This window comes from Mobula birostris, chromosome 31 (genome assembly GCF_030028105.1).
Source record: "Mobula birostris isolate sMobBir1 chromosome 31, sMobBir1.hap1, whole genome shotgun sequence".
Taxonomy (NCBI): Eukaryota; Metazoa; Chordata; class Chondrichthyes; order Myliobatiformes; family Myliobatidae; genus Mobula; species Mobula birostris.
Genome location: NC_092400.1, coordinates 1,448,353 through 1,472,489, shown reverse-complemented (window position 1 = coordinate 1,472,489; position 24,137 = coordinate 1,448,353). Strand labels below are relative to the sequence as shown.

At 41.9% G+C, this 24,137-nt stretch overlaps 1 protein-coding gene across 3 annotated transcripts in view; it reads left to right on the top strand.

Annotated features, from left to right (window-relative positions):
- Positions 1-24,137, top strand: part of LOC140190935 (paxillin-like) — a 159,722-nt gene that overhangs the window by 76,114 nt on the left and 59,471 nt on the right. The window contains exon 1 of one of the 3 annotated variants that reach the window (XM_072247913.1): positions 699-933. The exons of 1 other annotated variant lie outside the window; for it this stretch is intronic. Coding sequence is in view for 1 of the 2 variants with exons in the window: in XM_072247911.1 (XP_072104012.1) it covers positions 1,118-1,151 (34 nt within the window). In the remaining variant the exon portion in view is untranslated. One more of the 3 variants, XM_072247911.1, reaches the window with a different exon arrangement.

Sequence of the window (24,137 nt, the reverse complement as noted above, 5' to 3'; positions counted from 1 at the left end):
AATAGGGTGAATGCCCAGAGTGTTTTTTTTCCTCCCAGGGAAAAAACTAGAGGGTATAGATTTAAGGCAAATAGGGAAGATTTAAAAGGGATCTGAGGGTGGTGTGTACATGGAACAAATGCCAGAGGAAGTAGTTGAGGCAGGTATATGAACAACTGTTAGAAAACATTTGGATAAGTACAAACCCCATTTCCAGAAAATTTGGGATATTTTCCAAAATGCAATAAAAACAAAAATCTGTGATATGTTAATTCACGTGAACCTTTATTTAACTGACAACAGTGCAAAGAGAAGAGTTTCAATAGTTTTACCGACCAACTTAATTGTATTTTGTAAATATACACAAATTTAGAATTTGATGGCTGCAACACACTCAACAAAAGTTGGGACAGAGTTAAAATAAGATTGAAAAGTGCACAGAATATTCAAGTAACACCGGTTTGGAAGACTCCACATTAAGCAGACTAATTGGTAGCAGGTGAGGTATCATGACTGGGTATAAAAGTAGCGTCCATCAAAGGCTCAGTCTTTGCAAGCAAGGATGGGTCGTGACTCACCCCTTTGTGCCAAAATTCGTGAGAGAATTGTTAGTCAATTCAAAAGGGACATTTCTCAACGCAAGATTGCAGAGAATTTAGGTCTTTCAACATCTACAGTACATAATATTGTGAAAAGATTCAGAGAATTCAGAGACATCTCAGTGCGTAAAGGGCAAGGTTGGAAACCACTGTTGAATGCCCCTGATCTTCGAGCCCTCAGGCGGCACTGCCTGAGAAACCGTCTTGCTACTGTGACAATTATAGCCACCTGGGCTCGGGAGTACTTCGGAAAACCATTGTCACTCAACACAGTCCGTCGCTGCATCCAGAAATGCAACTTGAAACTGTATTACGCAAGGAGGAAGCCATACATCAACTCTATGCAGAAACGCCGGTGAGTTCTCTGGGCCCGAGCTCATCTCAGATGGACCGAAAGACTGTGGAACCGTGTGCTGTGGTCAGATGAGTCCACACTTCAGCTAGGTTTCGGAAAAAACGGGCGTCGAGTTCTCCGAGCCAAAGATGAAAACGACCGTCCAGATTGTTATCAGTGAAAGGTGCAAAAGCCAGCATATGTGATGGTATGGGGGTGCATCAGTGCTCACGGCATGGGTGAGTTGCATGTATGTGAAGGTACCATTGACTCTGAGGCATATATTAGGATTTTAGAGAGACATATGTTGCCATCAAGGCGACGTCTCTTCCCAGGACGTCCATGCTTATTTCAGCAGGACAATGCCAGACCACATTCTGCACAGGCTACAACAGCGTGGCTTTGTAGACACGGTGTGCGTGTGCTTGACTGGCCTGCTGCCAGTCCAGATCTTTCTCCTATTGAAAATGTATGGCGCATCATGAAGAGGAGAATCAGACGACGGAGACCACAGACTGTTGAGCAGCTGAAGTCTTTTATCAAGCAAGAATGGACAAAATTTCCATTTGTAAATCTACTACAATTAGTATCCTCAGTTCCAAAACGATTAAAAAGTGTTATTAAAAGGAAAGGTGATGTAACACAATGGTAAACATGCCTCTATCCCAACTTTTGTTGAGTGTGTTGCAGCCATCAAATTCTGAATTTGTGTATGTTTACAAAATACAATTAAGTTGGTCAGTAAAACTATTGAAAATCTTTTTTTTGTACTTTTGTCAGTTAAATAAGGTTCACGTGAATTAATATATCACAGATTTTTGTTTTTATTGCATTTTGGAAAATATCCCAACTTTTCTGGAAATGGAGTTTGTACGTAGATAGAAAAGATCTAGACAGATATGATCCAAATGCAGGCAAATGGGACTAACTTAAGTGTGCACCTTGCCAGCAAGGATGAGTTGGGCCAAAGAGTCTGCTTTCCAGCTCTTATTACACTAATAGGCATCCGTTAGTCTAGTGAGGCTGTGGATTTGTGCCTTGGAAGGTTTCCAGGGCGCAGGCCTGGGCAAGGTTGTATGGAAGACCAGCAGATGCCCATGCTGCAAGTCTCCCCTCTCCACGCCACCGATGTTGTCCAAGGGAAGGGCACTAGGGCTGATACAGCTTGGCAGCGGTGTTGTCGCAGAGCAATGTGTGGTTAAGTGCCTTGCTCAAGGACACAACACACTGCCTCAGCTGAGGCTCGAACTAGCGACCTTCAGATCACTAGACCGATGCCTTATCCACTCGGCCACGCGCAACACTGTGACCCAAATTATTACACTATGACCCTAATTAATTAAGTCTTGTTCTGAAGAGCTTTCATGAATCAGGTTGATATCTCTGACAATCTAGTAGTTTTATTGTCTTCATTACTAAGAGTAGTGATTTTCTGTGCAACTCTCCAGATCATCTAATTCTTTCCTCTTTGCTGTTAATGACATAGCTAAATTAATCATAGCCAAATAAATTACACATTTCTTTTAAGCATGACCCCTATATTTAGGTCACAACCATTCATAAATATTGCGTAATATAAGAAATAGTAGCAGGAGCAGATTATCTGGCTTGTCGAGTTTGCTCGACCATTCAGTGAGATCATGACTGATTAAGTCATGGACTCAGCTCCACCTACCTGCCTTTTCCCTATGAGTATTAATTCCCTGCTATGCAAAAATCTATCTAACTGTGTCTTAAATATATTTAATGAGGAAGCCTGTACTGATTCCCTGGGCAGAGAATTCCACAGATTCACTACTCTCTGGGAAAAACAGTTTCTCCTCATCTCCATCCTAAATCTTGAGGTTATGTCTCCAAGTTCAAGTCTCACTCACCAATGGAAACAACTCTTCTGCCTCCATCTCATCTACCCCTTTCATAATTTTATATGTTTCTGTAAGATCCCCTCTCGTTTTTTTCCTGAATTCCAGCAGCCTCACCAGTATCCTGTACAGTTGCACTCACTTTAGCAATGAAGGGGCATGTGATTTTGCCGCCTTGATAACCTGTTGTATTCAACCTGTCCACATCTCTCTGCAGTCACTCCGCATCCTCTGTACAATTTGCTTTTCCACTCAATTAAGTGTCATCAGCAAACATGGATGCAGGTGTTCTTCAAAATTATTAATGTATATTATGAACAGAGAGGCTTAGGGTGGCTACTCAGGAATTCGGGTATTGACAGTGGAACACACATGCACATACAGAAATAATGATGTAAGAAGTTAGGAATACAGAAATAGAGAGGGAAGTTCATGTACATATTTAAACTCGAATAAATTCAAGATGTTGCTCAGCTAGGAACAAATTAGTTCTGCAAGCTCAGAAGTTCCTGGTGAATGTGCCTTCTCAGGATATTGGTAACAAGTTTTGGACTTCAAGGTTAAACATGCTGGATGACAGAAGTCCTGGCATTTCAACGGTAGGGTAGCAAATTCACAACATATTGGTGGGATCAGCATGAAACATATGTTCATAATTTCAGTTAATTTAAGATGCATTGTTGTTTGGCAAATTTAAAATAACAACAAGAAATAGGCTTACCTCAGACCTCAGCTAAAAGTATAATTTGTTCAATATTATTCTAAAGTGCACCCCTTCTCTCCACTTAACTTACCTAATACTTAGTATAATGCTCAATTTCCTTCAATTAGTAATCTACTGGCTTCACATTACACATCAATTCCCACAAATGCTTTACATAATCAAATGGATGCAGATGTGCCCAAAATCACAGAGTGAATGTTGCCTTTTTATTTGATTTGCACATTTTACATGGAACCAGCCATCGATAATTAGTTAATAGTAATCAAAAACTTTTCCAATTAATATTCTTTGTTAACATCTGATTTATGAAGCAGACACAGTTATGTCAATGGCATAGAATATTTTTGACCAGGAGATTATAACATGCTTCAAACCCTTAAATTTAACAGCGACGTTAGAACTCTTCATAATTTTATTAGAAGATTAAGTAATGATTTTAATGAATGACAAAAGCAGAAAATCTATTGTACTTTGTGCAACTTCAAATATTCCAATATCACTGTAATATCAATGTTACATGCATTGTTCATAAAAATGATCAACAAAGGTTCATTTATTATCAAAGTATACACCTCGCTCGGTACGGGATATCATGTAAACAGACAGGTGAGCTTGGATCGTCATACCACTACTGTCTGCAAGATCAAGAGACTGCGAATTGCCACTTGGAATATTCAAACCCTGCACCAAGCTGGTAAGCTAGAAAATGTAAAATTAGAAATGAAGAGGCTAAAAGTCAGCATCCTAGGCCTAAGTGAAATAAGATGGAACGGCACTGGAGTATTCTAGTCAGACGACTACAAGATGATATACTCTGGTGGAGATAAACATGAAAAGGGTGTTGCAATCATCTTAGACAAAGAAACATCCAAGAGCCTGCTAGGATACTGGCATATCTCAGTCAGAATGATGCTAATCAAACTAAAAGGACAACTAAACAACATCTCTATCATCCAAGTATATGCGCCCACAATGGCAAGCTCAGAGGAAGAAATTGATGCCTTCTACCACTCCCAAGACAAAGCACTAGAAGAATGCAAATCACAAGAAGCCATCATAGTCATGGGCGACTTCAATGCAAAAGTTGGTGAGGGAAGAGAAGACCATATTGTTGAGACCAGGGATTGGGAGAAAGAAATGAAAGAGGAGAAAAGCTTATATCATGGTGTAAAACGAACAATCAGGCAATCACCAACACTTGGTTTAAACAACATCCAAGAAGGAAATGGACATGGAAAAGCCCAAGTGGGAACAACAAAAATCAAATCGACTACATAACAATCAATAACAGATTCAAAAATGGGAGGAGAAGATGGCGGCGCGAAGCAGCGCGCGCAGCTCTCCGATGATATGGTATCGTATTTGTAATGCTACAAACCCATAACCCTGGAACAAAGTTGATGCACAATAAGATTAAAGAACTAATGGGGAAATTACCTTGCTCAGCAAATGGATGCATCAAGGCAAAAGATGGCAGCTTAATTATGAACAAAGAGGAAATCCTAAACAGATGGACGGCATATATAAAAGAACTTTTTGAAGACCAAAGAGGAGAAAAACTGAACATAAAGGAGAATCTTGAAGGACCTAGCATTCTAAAATCAGAAATTCAAGCAGCTGTAAATCAAAACATAACAGAGCAACTGGTCCAGACAACATCGCTGTTGAAATGATACTGGCCTTAGAAGATTTTGGAATAGAGAAAGTAACAGAAATAGCAAATGAAATCTATGATCATGGGGAGATACCTGATGATTTAAGTAAATCAGTGTTCATCACACTTCCAAAGAAAGAGGGAGCAACAGAATGTGAGTTACATTGTACGATAAGCTTGATGAGCCACGTGGCAAAAATTATTCTCAGAGTAATCATGATGAGTGCAAGACGCTGTATAAAACCAGAAAACAGTAAAGAACAATGAGGCTTTGTGGAAAACACTCGAACCAGAAATGCAATTTTCATGCTGCGGATGATCTGTGAACGACCCATCCAGGTACAAAAAGACATCTACCTATGTTTCATTGACTATACAAAAGCTTTTGACACTATCAGACAGCAAGATCTTCTGGAAATGCTTCAAGATCTTGACACAGATGGGAAAGATATACATTTCTTAAGAAATTTATACTGGGACCAGGCCGCATCCATCGCAATAGAAGGAGAAGTGAGTGAGTATGTGAATATCATGAGAGGAGTCAGGCAAGGTTGTGTCTTTTCGCCGGACTTATTCAACCTGTATAGTGAAAATATCTTGAGAACTATCAAAGCCGTCAAAGGATTCACAATTGGAGGCCATAATATAAATAACATCAGATATCCTGATGACATCGTACTAATACCTGACTCAGAAACAAAACTTCAAGAACTACTCACTACAGAACGTAATCGCAGAGGCCTCTCAGTCAACACCAAGAAGACAGAAAGCATGGTCACCTCCAGAAAGACAAACATCCCACCTGTGTGATCAAGATCGGAAATACAAACATCAAACAAGTCAACAAATTCAAATATCTTGGCAGCCTAATAACAAGTAATGGCAGGTGCGACACAGATATCAAATACAGAATAGCAATGGCGAAAGAAGCTTTCCAAAAAATGAAGACCATATTAACAGATAGAGAGATGAGCACGTAGACTAAAAACAGAATACTGCCGTGCTACATTTATTCTCTCCTGACTTATGGAAGTGAATGCTGGACCATTTCTCCAGCAATGGAAAAGAGACTAGAAGCAGCTGAATTATGGTTCTACAGGAGAATGTTAAAAATATCATGGACCACACACACATCAAATGAAGAAGTTCTCAGAAGAGCCCAAGCAGTTTGATCGCTCATACCAACAATAAGAGAAAGAGAACTCAGATTCCTAGGACACATCATGCGGAAAGATGAACTAGAAAAACTCATACTCTCTGGAAAGATTGAGGGGAGCAAACCTAGAGGAAGACCTCGGCTTATGTACATCAGAAGCATAGCCAGGTGGCTAGGCATTGAGGAAATGGAAGTCATCCAAAAAACGAAGGATAGATCTATATGGAAATTCATGGTCACCAAAGTCCACATTGGATATGGTACCGGGACAGACAGAAATACAACTCTGAAATTCTTCTTCTCCAGTAGCCGCAAAACCAAGAAGGAAAAAAGATTATCAACCCCCAAATCCCTCTCCCCCACACAGGAAAAAAAAGATTGGGTGATAAACACAGAATATAAAAAAACTTAAGACTGGAAAAAAAAAGTCCATAGTCCAAGTCCGTATCCATAACCCTCTCTGGCAGCAGAGCAATCCCACCAGCAAACAAAATATAGTCTCCCCTCTCCGGCAGGCAGCTGTCTCTCACCTTCCACATTTGCCTCAATATTTCAAACTCCCTCATTGCTTTAATCGACAAACAATGGAAGTTTTAATCTGCAAAATGGAGTTGAACATCGGCTTGCACCTCTTCCCACAGCCTTCTCGCCATGAGGTTTGTACTTGCTGCCTCTGCCTCCCTGAATCGTCTCAGAGACTGCAGAGTACTGGATCACCCAACCCATTGCTAGACTGCAAATGAAAGGCTTCAGCAGTTCCAGAATTACATTCAAGATGAAGCATGAGCATAAAAAACATAAAAGAAGTGAAGTATATGGTTTCATGGTCTATCCAGAAAATGTTGGGCGTGGAAGCATTTGTATGCAGGCACTATCTTGAAGTTAGCAGTTTAAAACTAAGTTTTTAACAGCAGCATGATAAATACTGATGCTGAAAGATAATTATTGGGCCAGGTTATCAGCGTTCAGCTGTTGAAACTGAAGTGTGTTCCAGAATTCACAAAGAGCAAGGGACTCGGTTGTGAGCTCTGTGGAACTGTACTGTTGACCTTCGTAAACTATAACCCTTCATTGCTTGGCACAGAATCAGCTGAGCATTCAGTTTGTCAATCTCTTTTAGATCGTAAAGGGTTTTTACTTTTTTTTGGCCACCCTACCATTTAGTACCTTGTCAGAAGTCTAGCTAAAACCTGTGCGCTTTGCATCAAATAAACTGCCCTCATGAACAATTTCTGCATTTCCTCAAAATCTAATCATAAATCTGACATCCCTTACAAATGTATGTTGACTGTCCACAATGAACTTGTACCTTTCAAAATGTTTGTCCCTTAAAATGAGTTCCAATAACATTGCCATCAAATTTAAAGAATTGGAGTATAGTTTATATTTACGAACTTCTATAAAACATGAAGTTATCCTTCAATTTATTGTGCAGCCAGGGTGAATTATTAAATTGTAGTCAGAGCCTCTCAACTTCCTCTCTAGATTCTTTTAACAGATTGGTATATTTTTTGTACTTTAGCTTATTTTATCCATTTTTGAAGATGCTAAACCCCGTTTATTGGTTCTTTTATTTTGTTTATCTCACTACAACATTGGTCATTATCAAAGATAGCTATGAGGTATTAAGAAAAATGGCATTCTTCACCTCCATATGTATTTTATTGTTTTGCTCCTCAGCAGGTTGAAACTTAACTTAGTTACCCTCTTGGTTGTACTTAAAACATAATTAGATATTCTGACTTGCCAACATTTTTTTCAATTTCCATCTTTGCTTTATTATTTCCACTTAATTATACTCCTATATTAAAATCATAACACCATAAGAGATAGGAGCAGAATTAGGCCATTTGGCTCATCGAGTCTTCTCTGTCATTTCATCATGGCTGATCCATCTTTCCTCCAGCCCCAGTTTTCTGCCTTCTCCCCATATCCCTCCATGCCCTGACCAATCAAGAATCTATCAACCTTTACCTTAAATATACATTCAGACTTGGCCTCCACAGCTGCTTGTGACAACAAATCCACTCTCTGGATAAAGAAATTCCTCCTCATCTCCCTTCTAAAAGGATACCCCTCTCTTGTGAGGCTGTGTCTTCTGGTCTTCGACTCTCCCACCATAGGAAACATCCTCCCGGCACCAACTGTATCAAGGCCTTTCACCATTCAATATTTCAATGAGATCACACCTCATTCTTCTGAATTCCAGTGAATACAGGTCCAGAGCCATCAAATGCTCTTCATATGACAAGCCATTCACACGTAGATTCATTTTTGTGAACCTCCTTTGAACCCCCTCCAGTTTCAGGACATCTTTTCTAAGCTAAGGAGCCCTAAACTGCTCGCAATACTCCAACTGTGGCCTCGCCAATGTTTTATAAAGTCTCAACATTACATCCTTGCTTTTATATTCTAGTCCTCTTGAAATGAATGCTAGCATCACATTTGCCCTCCTCATCACAGACTTGATCTGCAGATTAACCTTCAGGGAATCCTGCACAAGGACTGCGAGTCCCTTTGAGCCTCAGTTTTTTTTTGTACTTTCTCCCCATTTAGGAAATAGTCAACCCTTCCATTACTTATGCCACAGTGCATGACCATACACTTCCTGACGCTGTATTCCATCCACCCTTATTAAAAGAGGGCTTCTTTCATGTACCTCTGTGGATTGTCCAACTCAGAGAAAACTGGTTCGAAGTACTGCTTTCAAATCTTGGTTACAGACCTGACTGAAAGATAGCTTTTTACACACTACCGTTTGCTGATTGGTCACATCTCAATTCAGAAAACTGCCGTGAAACTCTGCCTTCAAAATCTTGATTGCCACCTGATTTAAAAAGTAGCTCTTTCCATGCACCCCTGTTGTGGATTGTCCAAATTAAGTACAACTTGATTTCTTTCTGCTTACTTTCTACTTATTTTTAAATTTTTTTCTGCTTTCCATTTTTAGTTTTACGTTTCTCCATTCCAGATGTAAGCTCAGCTTCCTATTTTTTGCTGATATCTCAAAACATTAATCCCATTCTGTCCAGTACTACTAACAATTTGCATACAAGAATATTGGCCCCAGCCTTGTTGGGAAGAATCTCTCTGGCTGTCATGTGCAGGTCCCATCTCCCAGAACTGGCCTCAAAGCCCCATTAAAGCTGTCTCTCTTGTACTTTCTGACCAGATAGTAGCCACATATTCATCCGCACAATCCTGTTTTATTTTGTTTTTATTTGGAGATTAGTGACTTTGGGTTCAGGATTCTAAATTTCTTTCCCATCTCTTCAAAATCTGCCTACAGAAAGTCCATATATATTATATTATTTCAAGTTAATGTCCTTATGATATTGAAAGTTGCTCAGTGAGCCAGCTGTTGTAGTATTTCCATCAGTATCAATTTGCTTATTATTTCCCTGCAATCTATTCTGTTTCACTGGCTCATGAATTTACCTTAGTTCGCCAGCGAAGGAGTAATCTGCTGTAGGCATTTAGCATGCCAATGTGACATGGGGAAAACTGGTACGCAGAGGGAAATCCACAGCCTCGGGGGGGGGGGGGGGGACATGCGGATTCCACCCAGATATCACTGGAGGGCAGGATCAAAACTAGGATCAGTATTGGAAGAGTTGTAACTGTTGCACAAAACTGGATTAGAACAGTGGCTATTTACTCTCATCGTCCAGAATATTCTGAGCCTCTCACTTTATTGTTGCCATCCTGGAATCATACGCTCAAGTGCAGATTCACCTGTCTTCTCCTATAATCGTATGGAATCCACTTTAGGTGTTTCATCCTTGAATCATCTCGTTCCTCCCAGTATAGCTGAGCTACCCAGGGTAGTTGCATTGACTGAGTCTGTACTCTAACATCAGTGTTAAGAAAAAAAATACAGATTACAAAGTCAAATTCTGGAGGTACCTAAGCTACCTGTAGCCTGGCAGTCATCAGTGGGATCTCTGTAATCTACGATAACCTTCTTCACTGCCAACAACACCTAATACTGCGTCATCCGTGAAAGATGAAACCATACCATAATCCACTCTCAAGGTGTACTAATGTTCCACATCACTCTACACATTACTATTTTTCTGTACAGTTTCACAACAGAGAATTGTACTTCATACCCTTATTCACTTAGATTAATAAATAGTAACTAACCCCCCAAACTGAGAGTTAGTCAGATTCAGTGGAATTATATCATCCATCTCCAGTCCTGAACAGGCTGTGCAGACTTGGCAGACTGCACTGACAAACTAGATTTTATATATCAGGAAAACAAGGCACTCACATCCAATTGTGTATTTTACTGGATAATGGGTTTGGGAGCTTAGTTTATCAACTGTGACAATGTTAATAACCAGATGTCCAAGTAAGGTGGTCTTGGAGTCCACCTGAAAGCTGTTAATATTTGTCAGTCAGTTCAACTTGTTGATGAGACAGAGCGATAAAGCTATTTGTAGGTGTTTTCCTCATTGAAAAATCAAAGTACTGCAAATGCTAGAAACCTGAAATAAAAACTGAAAAGGTTTAAAAATAGTCAGTAGGTCTAGCAGGGTCATGCAAAGAGGAACAGAGTTAACATATCCAATGATTTTAACCTTTCCACTCAAACCTGAATGTTGCTGTTTGGCCATTACTCTTAAGGACCATCCCAAACTCATCAGTTTATTTTGTGATAGAATGACCACCAGTGAAGTAAGTTCTTGGTGATTGTGTAACTAGAGACCTATTCCATCGCATTCCTGACTTTAATTCTTTAGGTGGTGGAGAGTGGTAAAAATAACTTCCATAAAAGTATTTTCTAACTACTCTTCTAGTTTTGTATTTCTGATAGGCTACGACCTCCAGGATCTTGGCAGTGTGGAAATTTAACAATGCATCTGAATGTATTGAGAGTTGGTTAGTTTCTTTTATGGGAGATAATAATTGCCTGCCACTGGCTTGGCACAAATGTTTCTAGCAGCCTGCTTAATTTCTTGTGTTTCTTGCACTACACCATCTGTTGCTGTCAGTCCACTTAACTACTCCATTTCTTTAGGTTTTCTTGTTATTATCCCTTCCAAATTATTTCTTGTCTCTGTCTTTTGTATCTACTTTTCAATATGGGACGGAACACATCAGCTTGGATCTGGCTGAATTTAACAATTATAGGCGAAGTAGCTTACCATTTTAGGATTATAATTAAAAGCGGAAACTTGTTCTTAAATTTTTATATATTGTTTTTCCATTACCGCTTCTGGGGTGCAGTACAGAGCAGAAAACATGCTCCTTGTAAAAATAAATTCTTTCTCCTAAATCTGCTTTTATTCTTGTACGTCTTTGCCTTATTATTCTGCGCATAGCCCGCCTAGATCAGAGGAGGTGTTATGAGAAGGTGTAACAGAATGAACTTGGATATATGGAAGTGATGTCATTTTTGGATGTGGCAATCATAATTTACTTAGATTTAGCATTCTGAGCTCAATTCTGACCTCCAGTACTATCTGTGTGGAGTTTATATCTTCTCCCTCTAACCCATGTGTGTCTCCTTCAGTTTCTTCCCACATCCCAAAACTGTACAGATTGGTATGTTAATTGGCCACTGGAGCTTGCAGGTGAATGGCAGATTCCATTGAGATTTGATGGGAATGTGGAGGGGAAAAAATTACAGTATTGTAATGTTTGCTTTATGACAGAGCGTGGAACTGGTGAGTTGAAGGACCTTTCCATATGTTGCATAACTGTGTTAGAGCAGTGTGAGGTGTTACGTACCCCGTAACTGGGTTGCCAAACCAGCAGAAATGGACCACTTAGTTGGAGTCTGGATTACTGGAACTAAGAAAGTTTTATTAAAGAAATAAGTAACACAGTACTCTAATTGTAAGGATATAAATGCAACAGGTTAGCAATGATAAAACACACATGTGCACAGAGCTAGGATAATAGGAATCAATCAAGCTCTATCGCAGTCCAGGGGTAAAATGATCAGTCTCAAGTGACGCAGAGTTCAGTTCAACTGAGTACAGTTCGCAGTAATCGCTGCTGTGCCGTTAGAGAGAGAGAGAGTGAATATGCAAATTCTGATTCAAACAGACCTTTGTTCTTGGCAGTTAGCTTTCATGCGAACCCTTTTAATGTCTTCTGTGGTCACCGACTGTGACCCCTCCACTCCGGATACGACCATTCTTCCGTGGTGAACCCGGCACCCAGGCAAGGGCGGACACACACACCAGGTTCCCGCCGATGGTACCTTTTCACCCTGTGTCTATGGTTGGTCCCGCGACCAGACCTCCAAACTTCCACCAACTTGTGGGGGCACACCGCACTTCCAGGGTCTCGTGATCTCGTGGTGTCTGTCTTGCCTTAGCGAACCTGTTCCTTTTATCCCCCTGCTGGGGTATCGCCTGTCCATCAAACTTCAAACAGTTCAGGTTCAAAGCAACCGGTCTGTCAGTACTCGGAACTGTGTCTCTTTTTGCTAATCTCTCTCCTCTCTCATTAACATTTTGAACGCTTCTCCCTTTGTCTCTCTTATCTTTCTCATCAGTATCAATCTTCTGATAACTTGGTTTTTCATCACAGAGGCAGTGAAGGTTCAGTTCATAATTTACTCAATACAAATGGGAACTCTCAATCTACAATCCATGGATTTTGAAGAATGTACACTTAGGGTAGGATAATATAAGGGCACTTGATAAATACTGCTGTCTCAAAGCTTCAGAGGATACATTAAATGAGGACGTTGTAAATCTAATCAAGAAGAAAAGAAGAGCTTATGAAAGGTTCAAAAAACTAGGTAATGATAGGAATCTAGAAGATTATAAGGCTAGCAGGAAGGAGTTTAAGAATGAAATTAGGAGAGCCAGAAGGGGCCATGAGAAGGCCTTGGCAGATAGGATTAAGGAAAACCCCAAGGCATTCTACAGGTATGTGAAGAGCAAGAGGATAAGATGTGAGAGAATAGGACCAATCAAGTGTGACAGTGGAAAAGTGTGTATGGAACCGGAAGAAATAGCAGAGGTACTTAATGAATACTTTGCTTCAGTATTCACTAAGGAAAAGGATCTTGGCAGTTGGAGCGATGACTTGCAGTGGACTAAAAAACTTGAGCGTGTAGATATTAAGGAAGAGGATGTGCTGGAGCTTTTGGAAAGCATCAAGTTGGATATGTCACCGGGACTGGATGGGATGTACCCCAGGCTACTGTGGGAAGCGAGGGAGGAGACTGCTGAGCCTCTGGCAATGATCTTTGCATTATCAATCAGAGTGAGAGAGGTTCCGGAGGATTGGAGGGTTGCAGATGTTGTTCCCTTATTCAAGAAAGGGAGTAGGGATAGCCCAGGAAATTATAGGCCGGTGAGTCTTACTTCAGTAGTTGGTAAGTTGATGGAGAAGATCCTGAGAGGCAGGATTTATGAACATTTGGAGAGGCATAATATGATTAGGAATAGTCAGCATGGCTTTGTCAAAGGCAGGTCGTGCCTTACGAGCCTGATTGAATTTTTTGAGGATGTGACTAAACACATTGATGAAGGTAGCGCAGTAGATGTAGTGTATATAGATTTTAGCAAGACATTTGAAAAGGTACGCCATGCAACGCTTATTGAGAAAGTAAGGAGGCATGAGATCCAAGGAGACATTGCTTCGTGGATCCAGAACTGACTTGCTCACAGAAGGCAAAGAGTGGTTGTAGACGGGTCATATTCTGCATGGAGGCCAGTGACCAGTAGTGTGCCTCCGTGATCTGCTTTGGGACCCCTACTCTTCGTGATCTTTATAAATGACCGGGATAAGGAAGTGGAGGGATGGGTTAGTAAATTTGCTGATGACACAAAGGTTGGATATGTTGTGAATTGTGTTGAGGGCTGACAGAGGTTACAGCGGGACATTGATAGGATGCAAAACAGGGCTGAGAAGTGGCAGATGGAGTTTAACCCAGATAAGTGTGAGGTGGTTCATTTTGGTAGGTCAAATATGATGGCAGGATATAGCATTAATAGTAAGACTATTGGCAGTGTGGAGGATCAGAGGGATCTTGGGGTTCGAGTCCATAGGACACTCAAAGCTGCTATGCTGGTTGACTCTGGTTAAGAAGGCATACGGTGCATTGGCCTTCATCAATCGTGGGATTGCATTTAAGAGCCGAGAGGTAATGTTACGGCTATATAGGACCCAGGTCAGACCCCACTTGGAGTACTGTGCTCAATTCTGGTCGCCTCACTTCAGGAAGGACATGGAAATCATAGAAAGGGTGTAGAGGAGATTTACAAGGATGTTGCCTGGATTGAGGAGCATGCCTTATGAGAATAGGTTGAGTGAACTCGGCCTTTTCTCTTGGAGCGACAGAGGATGAGAGATGACCTCATAGAGGTGTTCAAGATAATGAGGGGCACTGATTGTGTGGATAGTCAGAGGTTTATTCCCAGGGCTGAAGTGGCTAGCACAAGAGGGCATAGTTTTAAGGTGCTTGTAAGTAGGTACAGAGGAGATGTCAGGGATAAGATTTTTACACAGAGAGTGGTGAGTGCGTGGAATGGGCTGCCAGTGGCGGTGGTGGAGGCAGAAACGATAACGATAGGGTCTTTTAAGAGAGTCCTGGATAGATACAGGGAGCTTAGAAAAATAGAGGGCTATGGGTAAAGCCTAGGTAGTTCTAAGTTAGGGACATGTTCAGCACAGCTTTGTGGGCCGAAAGGCCTGTGTGGTGCTGTAAGTTTTCTTTGTTTCTCTGTTTCTAAAGTGAAAATTAGAAAGGCAAGTTAGGTACATGAATAGTTGTTGGTACATAAAAACAAATAAAACCTTGATGGTTTTTTTTATAGACACATAGAAAACCTACAGCACAATACAGGCCCTTCGGCCCACAAAATTGTGCCGAACATGTCCCTACCTTAGAAATTAATAGACTTTCCTGTAGCCCTCTATTTTTCTAAGCTCCATGTACCTATCCAAGAGTCTCTTAAAAGACCCTATCGTATCCGCCTCCACCACCATTTTCAAATGTGAAGGAAAAGAGGATAACATTGTTGGGGGGGAGTGAAATATATTTAGATAAGGTGTTTACCAGTGATTGGAGATGGACATGTATATTTCTAAATAAGTACTGTATTATTGATTGAAGAGGGTGATTGTCCAGATAGTGACTTTTCTAAAGCAGAATGGGTACTTTATACTTTATTGTCGCCAAACAATTGGTACTGGAACATACAATCATCACAGCGATACTTGATTCTGCGCTTCCCACTCCCTGGATTACAAATATTAAATATTAAAAATAGTTAAAATTAGTAAATATTAAAAAATTAAATTATAAATCATAAATAGAAAATAGAAAAATAGGAAGTAAGGTAGTGCAAAAAAACCGAGAGGCAGGTCCGGATATTTGGAGGGTACGGCCCAGATCCGGGTCAGGATCTGTTCAGCAGTCGTAGTTGGAAAGAAGCTGTTCCCAAATCTGGCCATACGAGTCTTCAAGCTCCTGAGCCTTCTCCCAGAGAAAGAGGGTAGTACTACAAATGTTAATTATAGAAAAAGTGAATATCATAAAGGGTTCTCGCGGATGAATGCTCTGTTCTCCACTCCCTCCGCACTAATCCTAACCTTATTATTAAACCCGCCGATAAGGGGGGTGCTGTTGTAGTCTGGCGTACTGACCTCTACCTTGCCGAGGCACAGCGACAACTCGCGGATACCTCCTCTTATTTACCCCTCGATCGTGACCCCACTAAGGAGCACCGGGCCATTGTCTCCCACACCATCACAGACTTTATCTGCTCAGGGCATCTCCCATCCACTGCTACCAACCTTATAGTTCCCATACCTCGCACTTCCCGTTTCTACCTCCTACCCAAGATCCACAAACCTGCCTGTCCTGGCAGACCTATTGTCTCAGCTTGCTCCTGCCCTACCGAACTCGTTTCTGCATACCTCGACATGGTTTTATCCCCCCTTGTTCAATCCCTTCCTACCTACGTTCGTGACACTTCTCACGCTGTTAAACTTTTCGATGATTTTAAGTTCCCTGGCCCCCACCGCTTTATTTTCACCATGGATGTCCAGTCCCTATATACTTCCATCCCCCACCAGGAAGGTCTCAAAGCTCTCTGCTTCTTTTTGGATTCCAGACCTAATCAGTTCCCCTCTACCACCACTCTGCTCCGTCTAGCGGAATTAGTCCTTACTCTTAATAATTTCTCCTTTGGCTCCTCCCACTTCCTCCAAACTAAAGGTGTAGCTATGGGCACCCGTATGGGTCCTAGCTATGCCTGCCTTTTTGTTGACTTTGTGGAACAATCTATGTTCCGTGCCTATTCTGGTATCTGTCCCCCACTTTTCCTTCGCTGCATTGACGATTGCATTGGCGCTGCTTCCTGCACGCATGCTGAGTTCATTGACTTTAATAACTTTGCCTCCAACTTTCACCCTGCCCTCAAGTTTACCTGGTCCATTTCCGACACCTCCCTCCCCGTTCTAGATCTTTCTGTCTCTGGAGACAGCTTATCCACTGATGTCTACTATAAGCCTACTGACTCTCACAGCTATCTGGACTATTCCTCTTCTCACCCTGTCTCTTGCAAAAATGCCATCCCCTTCTCGCAATTCCTCCGTCTCCACGGCATCTGCTCTCAGGATGAGGCTTTCAATTCTAGGACGAGGGAGATGTCCTCCTTTTTTAAAGAAAGGGGCTTCCCTTCCTCCACTATCAACTCTGCTCTCAAATGCATCTCCCCCATTTCACGTACATCTGCTCTCACTCCATCCTCCCGCCACCCCACTAGGAATAGGGTTCCCCTGGTCCTCACCTACCACCCCACCAGCCTCCGGGTCCAACATATTATTCTCCGTAACTTCCGCCACCTCCAACGGGATCACACCACTAAGCACATCTTTCCCTCCCCCCCCCCCGCATTCCACAGGGATCGCTCCCTAAATGACTCCCTTGTCCATTTGTCCCCCCCATCCCTCCCCACTGATCTCCCTCCTGGCACTTACCCTTGTAAGCAGAACAAGTGCTACACATGCCCTTACACTTCCTCCCTTAGCACCATTCAGGGCCCCAAACAGTCCTTCCAGGTGAGGCGACACTTCATCTGTGAGTCGGCTGGGGTGATATACTGCGTCCGGTGCTCCCGATGTGGCCTTCTATATATTGGTGAGACCCGACGCAGACTGGGAGACAACACCTACGTTCTGTCCGCCGGAGAAAGCAGGATCTCCCAGTGGCCACACATTTTAATTCCACATCCCATTCCCACTCTGACATGTCTATCCACGGCCTCCTCTACTGTAAAGGTGAAGCCACACTCAGGTTGGAGGAACAATACCTTATATTCCGTCTGGGTAGCCTCCAACCTGATGGCATGAACATCGACTTCTCTAACTTCCGCTAATGCCCCACCTCCCCCTCGTACCCCATCTGTTATTTATTTTTATACACACATTCTGTCTCTCACTCTCCTTTTTCTCCCTCTGCCCCTCTGACTATACCCCTTGCCCATCCTCTGGGTTCCCCCCCCCCCTTGTCTTTCTTCCCGGACCTCCTGTCCCATGATCCTCTCGTATCCCTTTTGCCAATCACCTGTCCAGCTCTTGGCTCCATCCCTCCCCCTCCTGTCTTCTCCTATCATTTTGGATCTCCCCCTCCCCCTCCCACTTTCAAATCCCTTACTCACTCTTCCTTCAGTTAGTCCTGACGAAGGGTCTCGGTCCGAAACGTCGTCTGTACCTCTTCCTAGAGATGCTGCCTGGCCTGCTGCGTTCACCAGCAACTTCTATGTGTGTTGATCATAAGGGGTTCAGTATGTTTAGAAGTGGATTTATCTCAAGGCCCAGATAAAGTGTAAATCAGGTTCTTAAAACAAGCTAAGTGTGAAAGAGCAAAATAGCTATAATTTTGTACTGTGGCATAAGAGAACCAGAAAAATTCTGTTCCGGTGCTGAAGAAAGAAAAAAAAAAGATATGAACTACAGCTGATCAGTCCTTCTATGGTTAAATTGCTGGAAAAATTGAAGGAAGTAGAATTAAAATTCGGTTGTCGTTGGTTAGCTAATCTTGGTTAAGCGAAGGGCATTTAGACTGTAATATATATAAGCAGAATTTAGCCATTTGATTCATTGAGTCTGCTCTGCCATTTCAATATCACTGATCCATTTTTTCCTCTCAGCTTCAATCTCCTGACTTCTCCCCAATATCCCTTCGTGCCCTGACCAGTCAAGAATCTATCAACCTCTGCCTTAAGTATACATAAAGACTTGGACGCCACAGCTGACTGTGGCAACGAATTCCACAGATTCACCGCTCTCCTAATCTCAGTTCTAAAAGGACGCCCCTCTATTCTGAGGCTATGACCTCTGGTCTTAGACTCTCCCACCAAAGGGAGCACCCTCTTTGCATCTATCAAAGCCTTTTACTATTCAATAGGTTTCAATGAAGTCACCCCTCATTCTTCTGAATTCCAATGAATACAGCCATCAAACACTCTTCATATGACAAGCTGTTCAATCCTGGAATCATTTTTGTGAACCTCCTTTGAACCCTCTCCAGTGTCAGCACGCCTAAGATAAGGGGCCAAAACTGCTCACAATACTCTCAGTGAGCCCTCACCAGTGCTTTATAAAGTCTCAACATTACATCCTTGCTTTTATATTCCAGTCCTCTTGAAATGAATGCTAACATTGCATTTACCTTCCTCACCACCGACTCAATCTGCAAATTAACCTTTAGGGAATCCTGCAAGTCCTTTTCCATCTCAGTTTCTGTATTTTCTCTCCATTTAGAAAATAGTCAACCTTTTCATTTCTTCTGCCAGAATGTTTCTGAATAATCGAATATTTTATGTAACAAGGATAGCGAAAGTGATACAAAGTATTTGACAATTTTCACAGCATTGGAGGTGGCATGAAATAGGAGAAAAAATTGTTAAATTAAACTTGGGCTCAGTGGGAGAAAGGATTTAGTATTAGTTAATGGGAGTTTATTGACTGGAAGACGGTGTGTCCTGAAGTACCACAGAGGTCAATACTGGTGCTTACTTTTAATAGAATATATCAGTGGTTTAGACTTGAATGAACTCTGTATCCTTAAGAAGTTAATGTATCAAAATTAACTTCATGATCAATGCTGAGGAAGATTGTTGAGGGCCCTTTATCTAAGAAGATGTGCTGCCATTGGAGAGGGTCCAGAGGAGGTTCACGAAAATGATCCCAGGAATGAAAGGATATGAGGAGTGTTTACTAGCTAGAGCTTAAAAAAGGGGAGAGGGGAACTCATTGAAATCTATTGAATATTGAAAGACCTAGATAGAGTGGAGGTGGAGAGGATGTTTCCTATAGTTGGGGAGTATATGACCAGAAGACACAGCCTCAGAATAGAGGGATGTCTATTTGGAATAGAGATGAGGAAAAATTTCTTTTGCCAGAGTGTTGTAAATCTGTGGAATTCATTGCTACAGGGAGCTGTGGAGGCCAAGTCATTGTGTACATTTAAATCGGAGCAATATAAGTTCTTGATTGGTCAGGGTTTCAAAGATTATAGGAAGAAGCCAGGAAAATAAGATTGGGATGGATGATAAATTCCTCTGACTCGGCTCAGTACGAATTGGCAACAACATCTCATCCACAATCTCAATCAGCAAGGTGCACCCAAGGCTGTGTGCTTAGCCTTCTGTTCTACTCGCTTTGTACTTGTGACTGTGCGGCTAAGAACGACTCTGATATCATATTTAAGTTTGCTGATGATGCCACTGTCATTGGTTGGATCAGAGGTGGTGATAAATGAGCACATAGGAGGGAGATTGAAAATCTGGGCGAGTGGTGACACAAGAAGAACCTCTCATTCAATGTCTGCAAGAACAAGGAGCTGGTTATTGCCTTCAGAAGAAGGAAACCAGAGGTCCATCAGTCTATCCTGTTTGGGGGATCAGAGGTGGAGAGTGTCAGCAACTTTAAATTTATGGTGTTATCATTTCAGAGGATCTGTCCTGGGTTCAGCACGCGTGCCATTATGAAGAAAGCATGGCAGCACTTCTACTTTCTTTCAGAATCCGGTTTAGTATCACCAGCATATGTTGTGAAATTTGTTAATTTTGTGGTAGCAGTACAATGCAATACATGATAACGCAGAGAAAAGAAAACTCTGAATTATAGTAAGTATATGTATACATAGAGATAGAGATTATACAGACAAAGTACATTAAATAATTCAATTAAATAAGTAGTACAAAAAAAGAAATAGGCAGCAACACACACAGAAAATGCTGGAGGAACTCAGCAGGCCAGGTAGCATCGATGGAAAAAAGTACAGTCAACGTTTTGGGCCGAAACAATAGAGGGAGTGCAGAGGAGATTTACAAGGATGTTGCCTGGATTGAAGGGTGCACCTTATGAGAATAGCTTGAGTGTACTTGGCCTTTTCTCCTTGGAGTGACGGAGGATGAGAGGTGACCAGATAGAGGTGTATAAGATGAGGGGCATTGATCATGTGGATAGCCAGAGGCTTTTTCTCAGGGTTGAAATGGCTAACACAAGGGAGCACAGTTTTAACGTGCTTGGAAATGGGTACTGATGGGATGTCAAGGATAAGTTTTTCACACAGGGAGGTGGGTGCGTGGAATACACTGCTGGCGGCAGTGGAACTGGATACAATAGAGTCTTTTAAGAGCCTCTTAGATTGGTATGTGGAGCTTAGAAAAATAGAGGGCTATGTGCTAGGGAAATTCTAGGCAGTTTCTCGAGTAGGTTACATGGTCCGCACAACATTGTGGACCAAAGGGCCTGTAATGTGCTGTAAATTTCTGTGTTCTATGAAATGTCAACTGTACGTTTTTCCAAGATACTGCCTGGCCTGCTGAGTTCCTCCAGCATTTTGCATGTATTGCTCAGATTTCTAGCATCTGCAGATCTTCTCTTGTTTGTGAAGTAAAAAAGTAGTAAGGTAGTGTTTATGGGTTTAATGTCCATTCGGATATCGGATGGCAGAGGGGAAGAAGCTGTTTCTGAATCTCTGAGTGTATGCCTTCAACCTTCTGTACCTCCTTCCTATGGTAGCAAAGAGAAGAAGGTCTGTCCTGGCTGGTAATGATGGACGCTGCCTTTCTGAGGCACTGCTCTTTGAAGGTGTTTGGGATACTACAGAGGCTAGTGCCCATGATGGAGCTGACTAATTTTAAAACTCTCTGCAGCTTACTTCGATCCTGTGCAGTAGCCCCCCTCCTCCCCATACTAGATGATGATGCAGCCAGTTGGAATGCTCTCCAAGGTACATCTGTAGAAATTTGCAAGTGTCTTGAAGATAGCAAGTCTCCTCAAACTCCTAATAAAATAGAGTTGTTGTCTTGCCTTCTTTATAGTTGCATCGATATGTTGGGTCTAGGTTAGGTCCTCAGAGATCTTGACACCCAGGAACTTGAAATTGCTCACTCTCCCCACTGTGATCCCTCTATGAGAACTGGTGTGTGTTCCCTTGTCTTTCCCTTTCTGAAGTGCACAACCAATTCTTTGGTCTTACTGACATTGAGTGCAAGGTTATTGCTGAGACACCACTCAACTAGCTTGATATATCTTGCTCTTGTATGTCCTCTCGTCTCCATCGGAGATTCTGTCAACAATGGTTATATCGCCACCAAGTTTATAAATGGCATTTGAGCTGGTTAATGGATTGGGGGAACTAATCGTCCAAAGCACAGTGTGTCTGAAACTCATTACTTGAAAGGATAGTTAAAGTAGAAACTTGCATTGTGTTTAAGAAATTATATCTAGATGGATAGAACATAGAACAGTACAGCACAGGAATGGGCCCTTGGCCCATGATGTCTGTACTGAACATGATGCCAAATTAAGCTAAATCCCTTCTGCTTGCATATGATCCATTTCCCTCTGTCCCTGAATATTCATGTGTCTATCTTGACTCCTAAAGTCTCTTCCAGCACCTTCCCTGGCAGCCTGTTCCAGGCACCAACCACTCCCTGTGGGGGGAAATAATCTTGTCCCGCACATCTTTCTTAAACTTTGTCCCTCTCACCTTAAATGCAGGCACTGCCCTCTCTTAGTTGGTCATCCGCTTTTGCATCACCTGGGTTCCCCTGGCCAAGTAGATATTTAAAGTTAGTTCCTTCAGAAGGTTTCTGCAGTTAATCTACTGGTCCTGTGCCACAATATGGGAAGGTAAATTAACCTGAGCAGCTTCAGTATTGGTAGACTTGAACAGAATGGACAAAGCTGTCTCCTTTTGGTGCTGCAGGTTTCTGATTCCATACATTATGAAGTAGCTATGTTAAAAATACAGGAAGATTTTACATACTAATGAATAATCAAGTCATTTATTTTGGTATGTTGTGTGTGGATTTTTTATTATTTAGAGATGCAACACTGTAACAGGCCTTTCTGGCCCGATGATCTTGTGCCGCCCAGTTGCACCCATTTGCCCTAATCTGTAAGTCTTTGGAATGTGGGAGGAAACTGAGGCACCTGGAAGAAACCTAGAAGCTTACGGGGAGAACATACAAACTCCTTATAGACACTAATGGAATTGAACCCTGGTTACTGGCGTTCGTAATAGCATTACACTAGTATCCCACCCTAATTGTTAGGTGTTTCTGTATGTCTTCCTACAATGCCATGAGATAGTTAATGTTCAGCTGCATGAACTAGTAGAAGGAGGTCTATTTTAACATTCCAGCATTGCATAAACGTGACAGCTAAATTATATGCTTAGACACTAAAGCAAGGCTTGAATCTGCATCATTTTGACTCATGGGGCTGTACTGTGGCAAACTAACAAATGTATTTACAAACGCAAACACGAGGAATTCTGCAGATGCTGGAAATTCAAGCAACACACATCAAAGTTGCTGGTAAACGCAGCAGGCCAGGCAGCATCTCTAGGAAGAGGTACAGTCGATGTTTCAGGCTGAGACCCTTCGTCAGGACTAACTGAAGGAAGAGCTAGTAAGAGATTTGAAAGTAGGAGGGGGAGAGGGAGATCCAAAATGATAGGAGAAGACAGGACGGGGAGGGATGGAGCCAAGAGCTGAACAGGTGATTGGCAAAAGGGATATGAGAGGATCATGGGTCAGGAGGCCCACGTAGAAGGAAAAGGGGGAGGGGGGGAAAAACCCAGAGGATGGGCAAGGGGTATAGTCAGAGGGACAGAGGGAGAAAAAGGAGAGAGAGAGAAAGAATGTGTATATATAAATAAATAACGGATGGGGTACAAGGGGGAGGTGGGGTATTAGCAGAAGTTAGAGAAGTCAATGTCCCCTTCCCCCTCCCACTTTCAAATCTCTTACTAGCTCTTCCTTCAGGTAGTCCTGACGAAGGATCTCGGCCTGAAATGTCGGCTGTACCTCCTCCTAGAGATGCTGCCTGGCCTGCTGCGTTCACCAGCAAGTTTGATGTGTGTTGAATGTATTTACCAACTTATCCCCATGTGAACTGAAGTTGTGGGACTGCTACTCCACTCGTGTAAAGCAATTTGACCATTTTAGCTGGCAGGCAAGTTGCCTAACATTATCTCATTACTAGAATTGAGGTACTATTGAAAAGTTTCAGTTGTGTTGGTATGAATATAAAATGCTCCCAATGAAATACAGTGTATCTAGACTGTTGCTTAGTGTGAAATGATAAGTTTAAGCAGATAAAACTCCTTAAAGACACAGAAGGTCTTCCTAAAATATTACAACTTTAGCTATTTTACTGTGATGGCTGACAGTGGGAGAATGTCTGCAAGGCTGGTTTGAATGAATTTGAGATTTACCATGTAGCAATTTGCTTCTACAGACTTGTGTACAGTTATCTCAAGAGTCAGGTACTGGGCGACTTACTCATTACTGCACCCTGTAATAAATCATCTGTTGATTCAGCAAG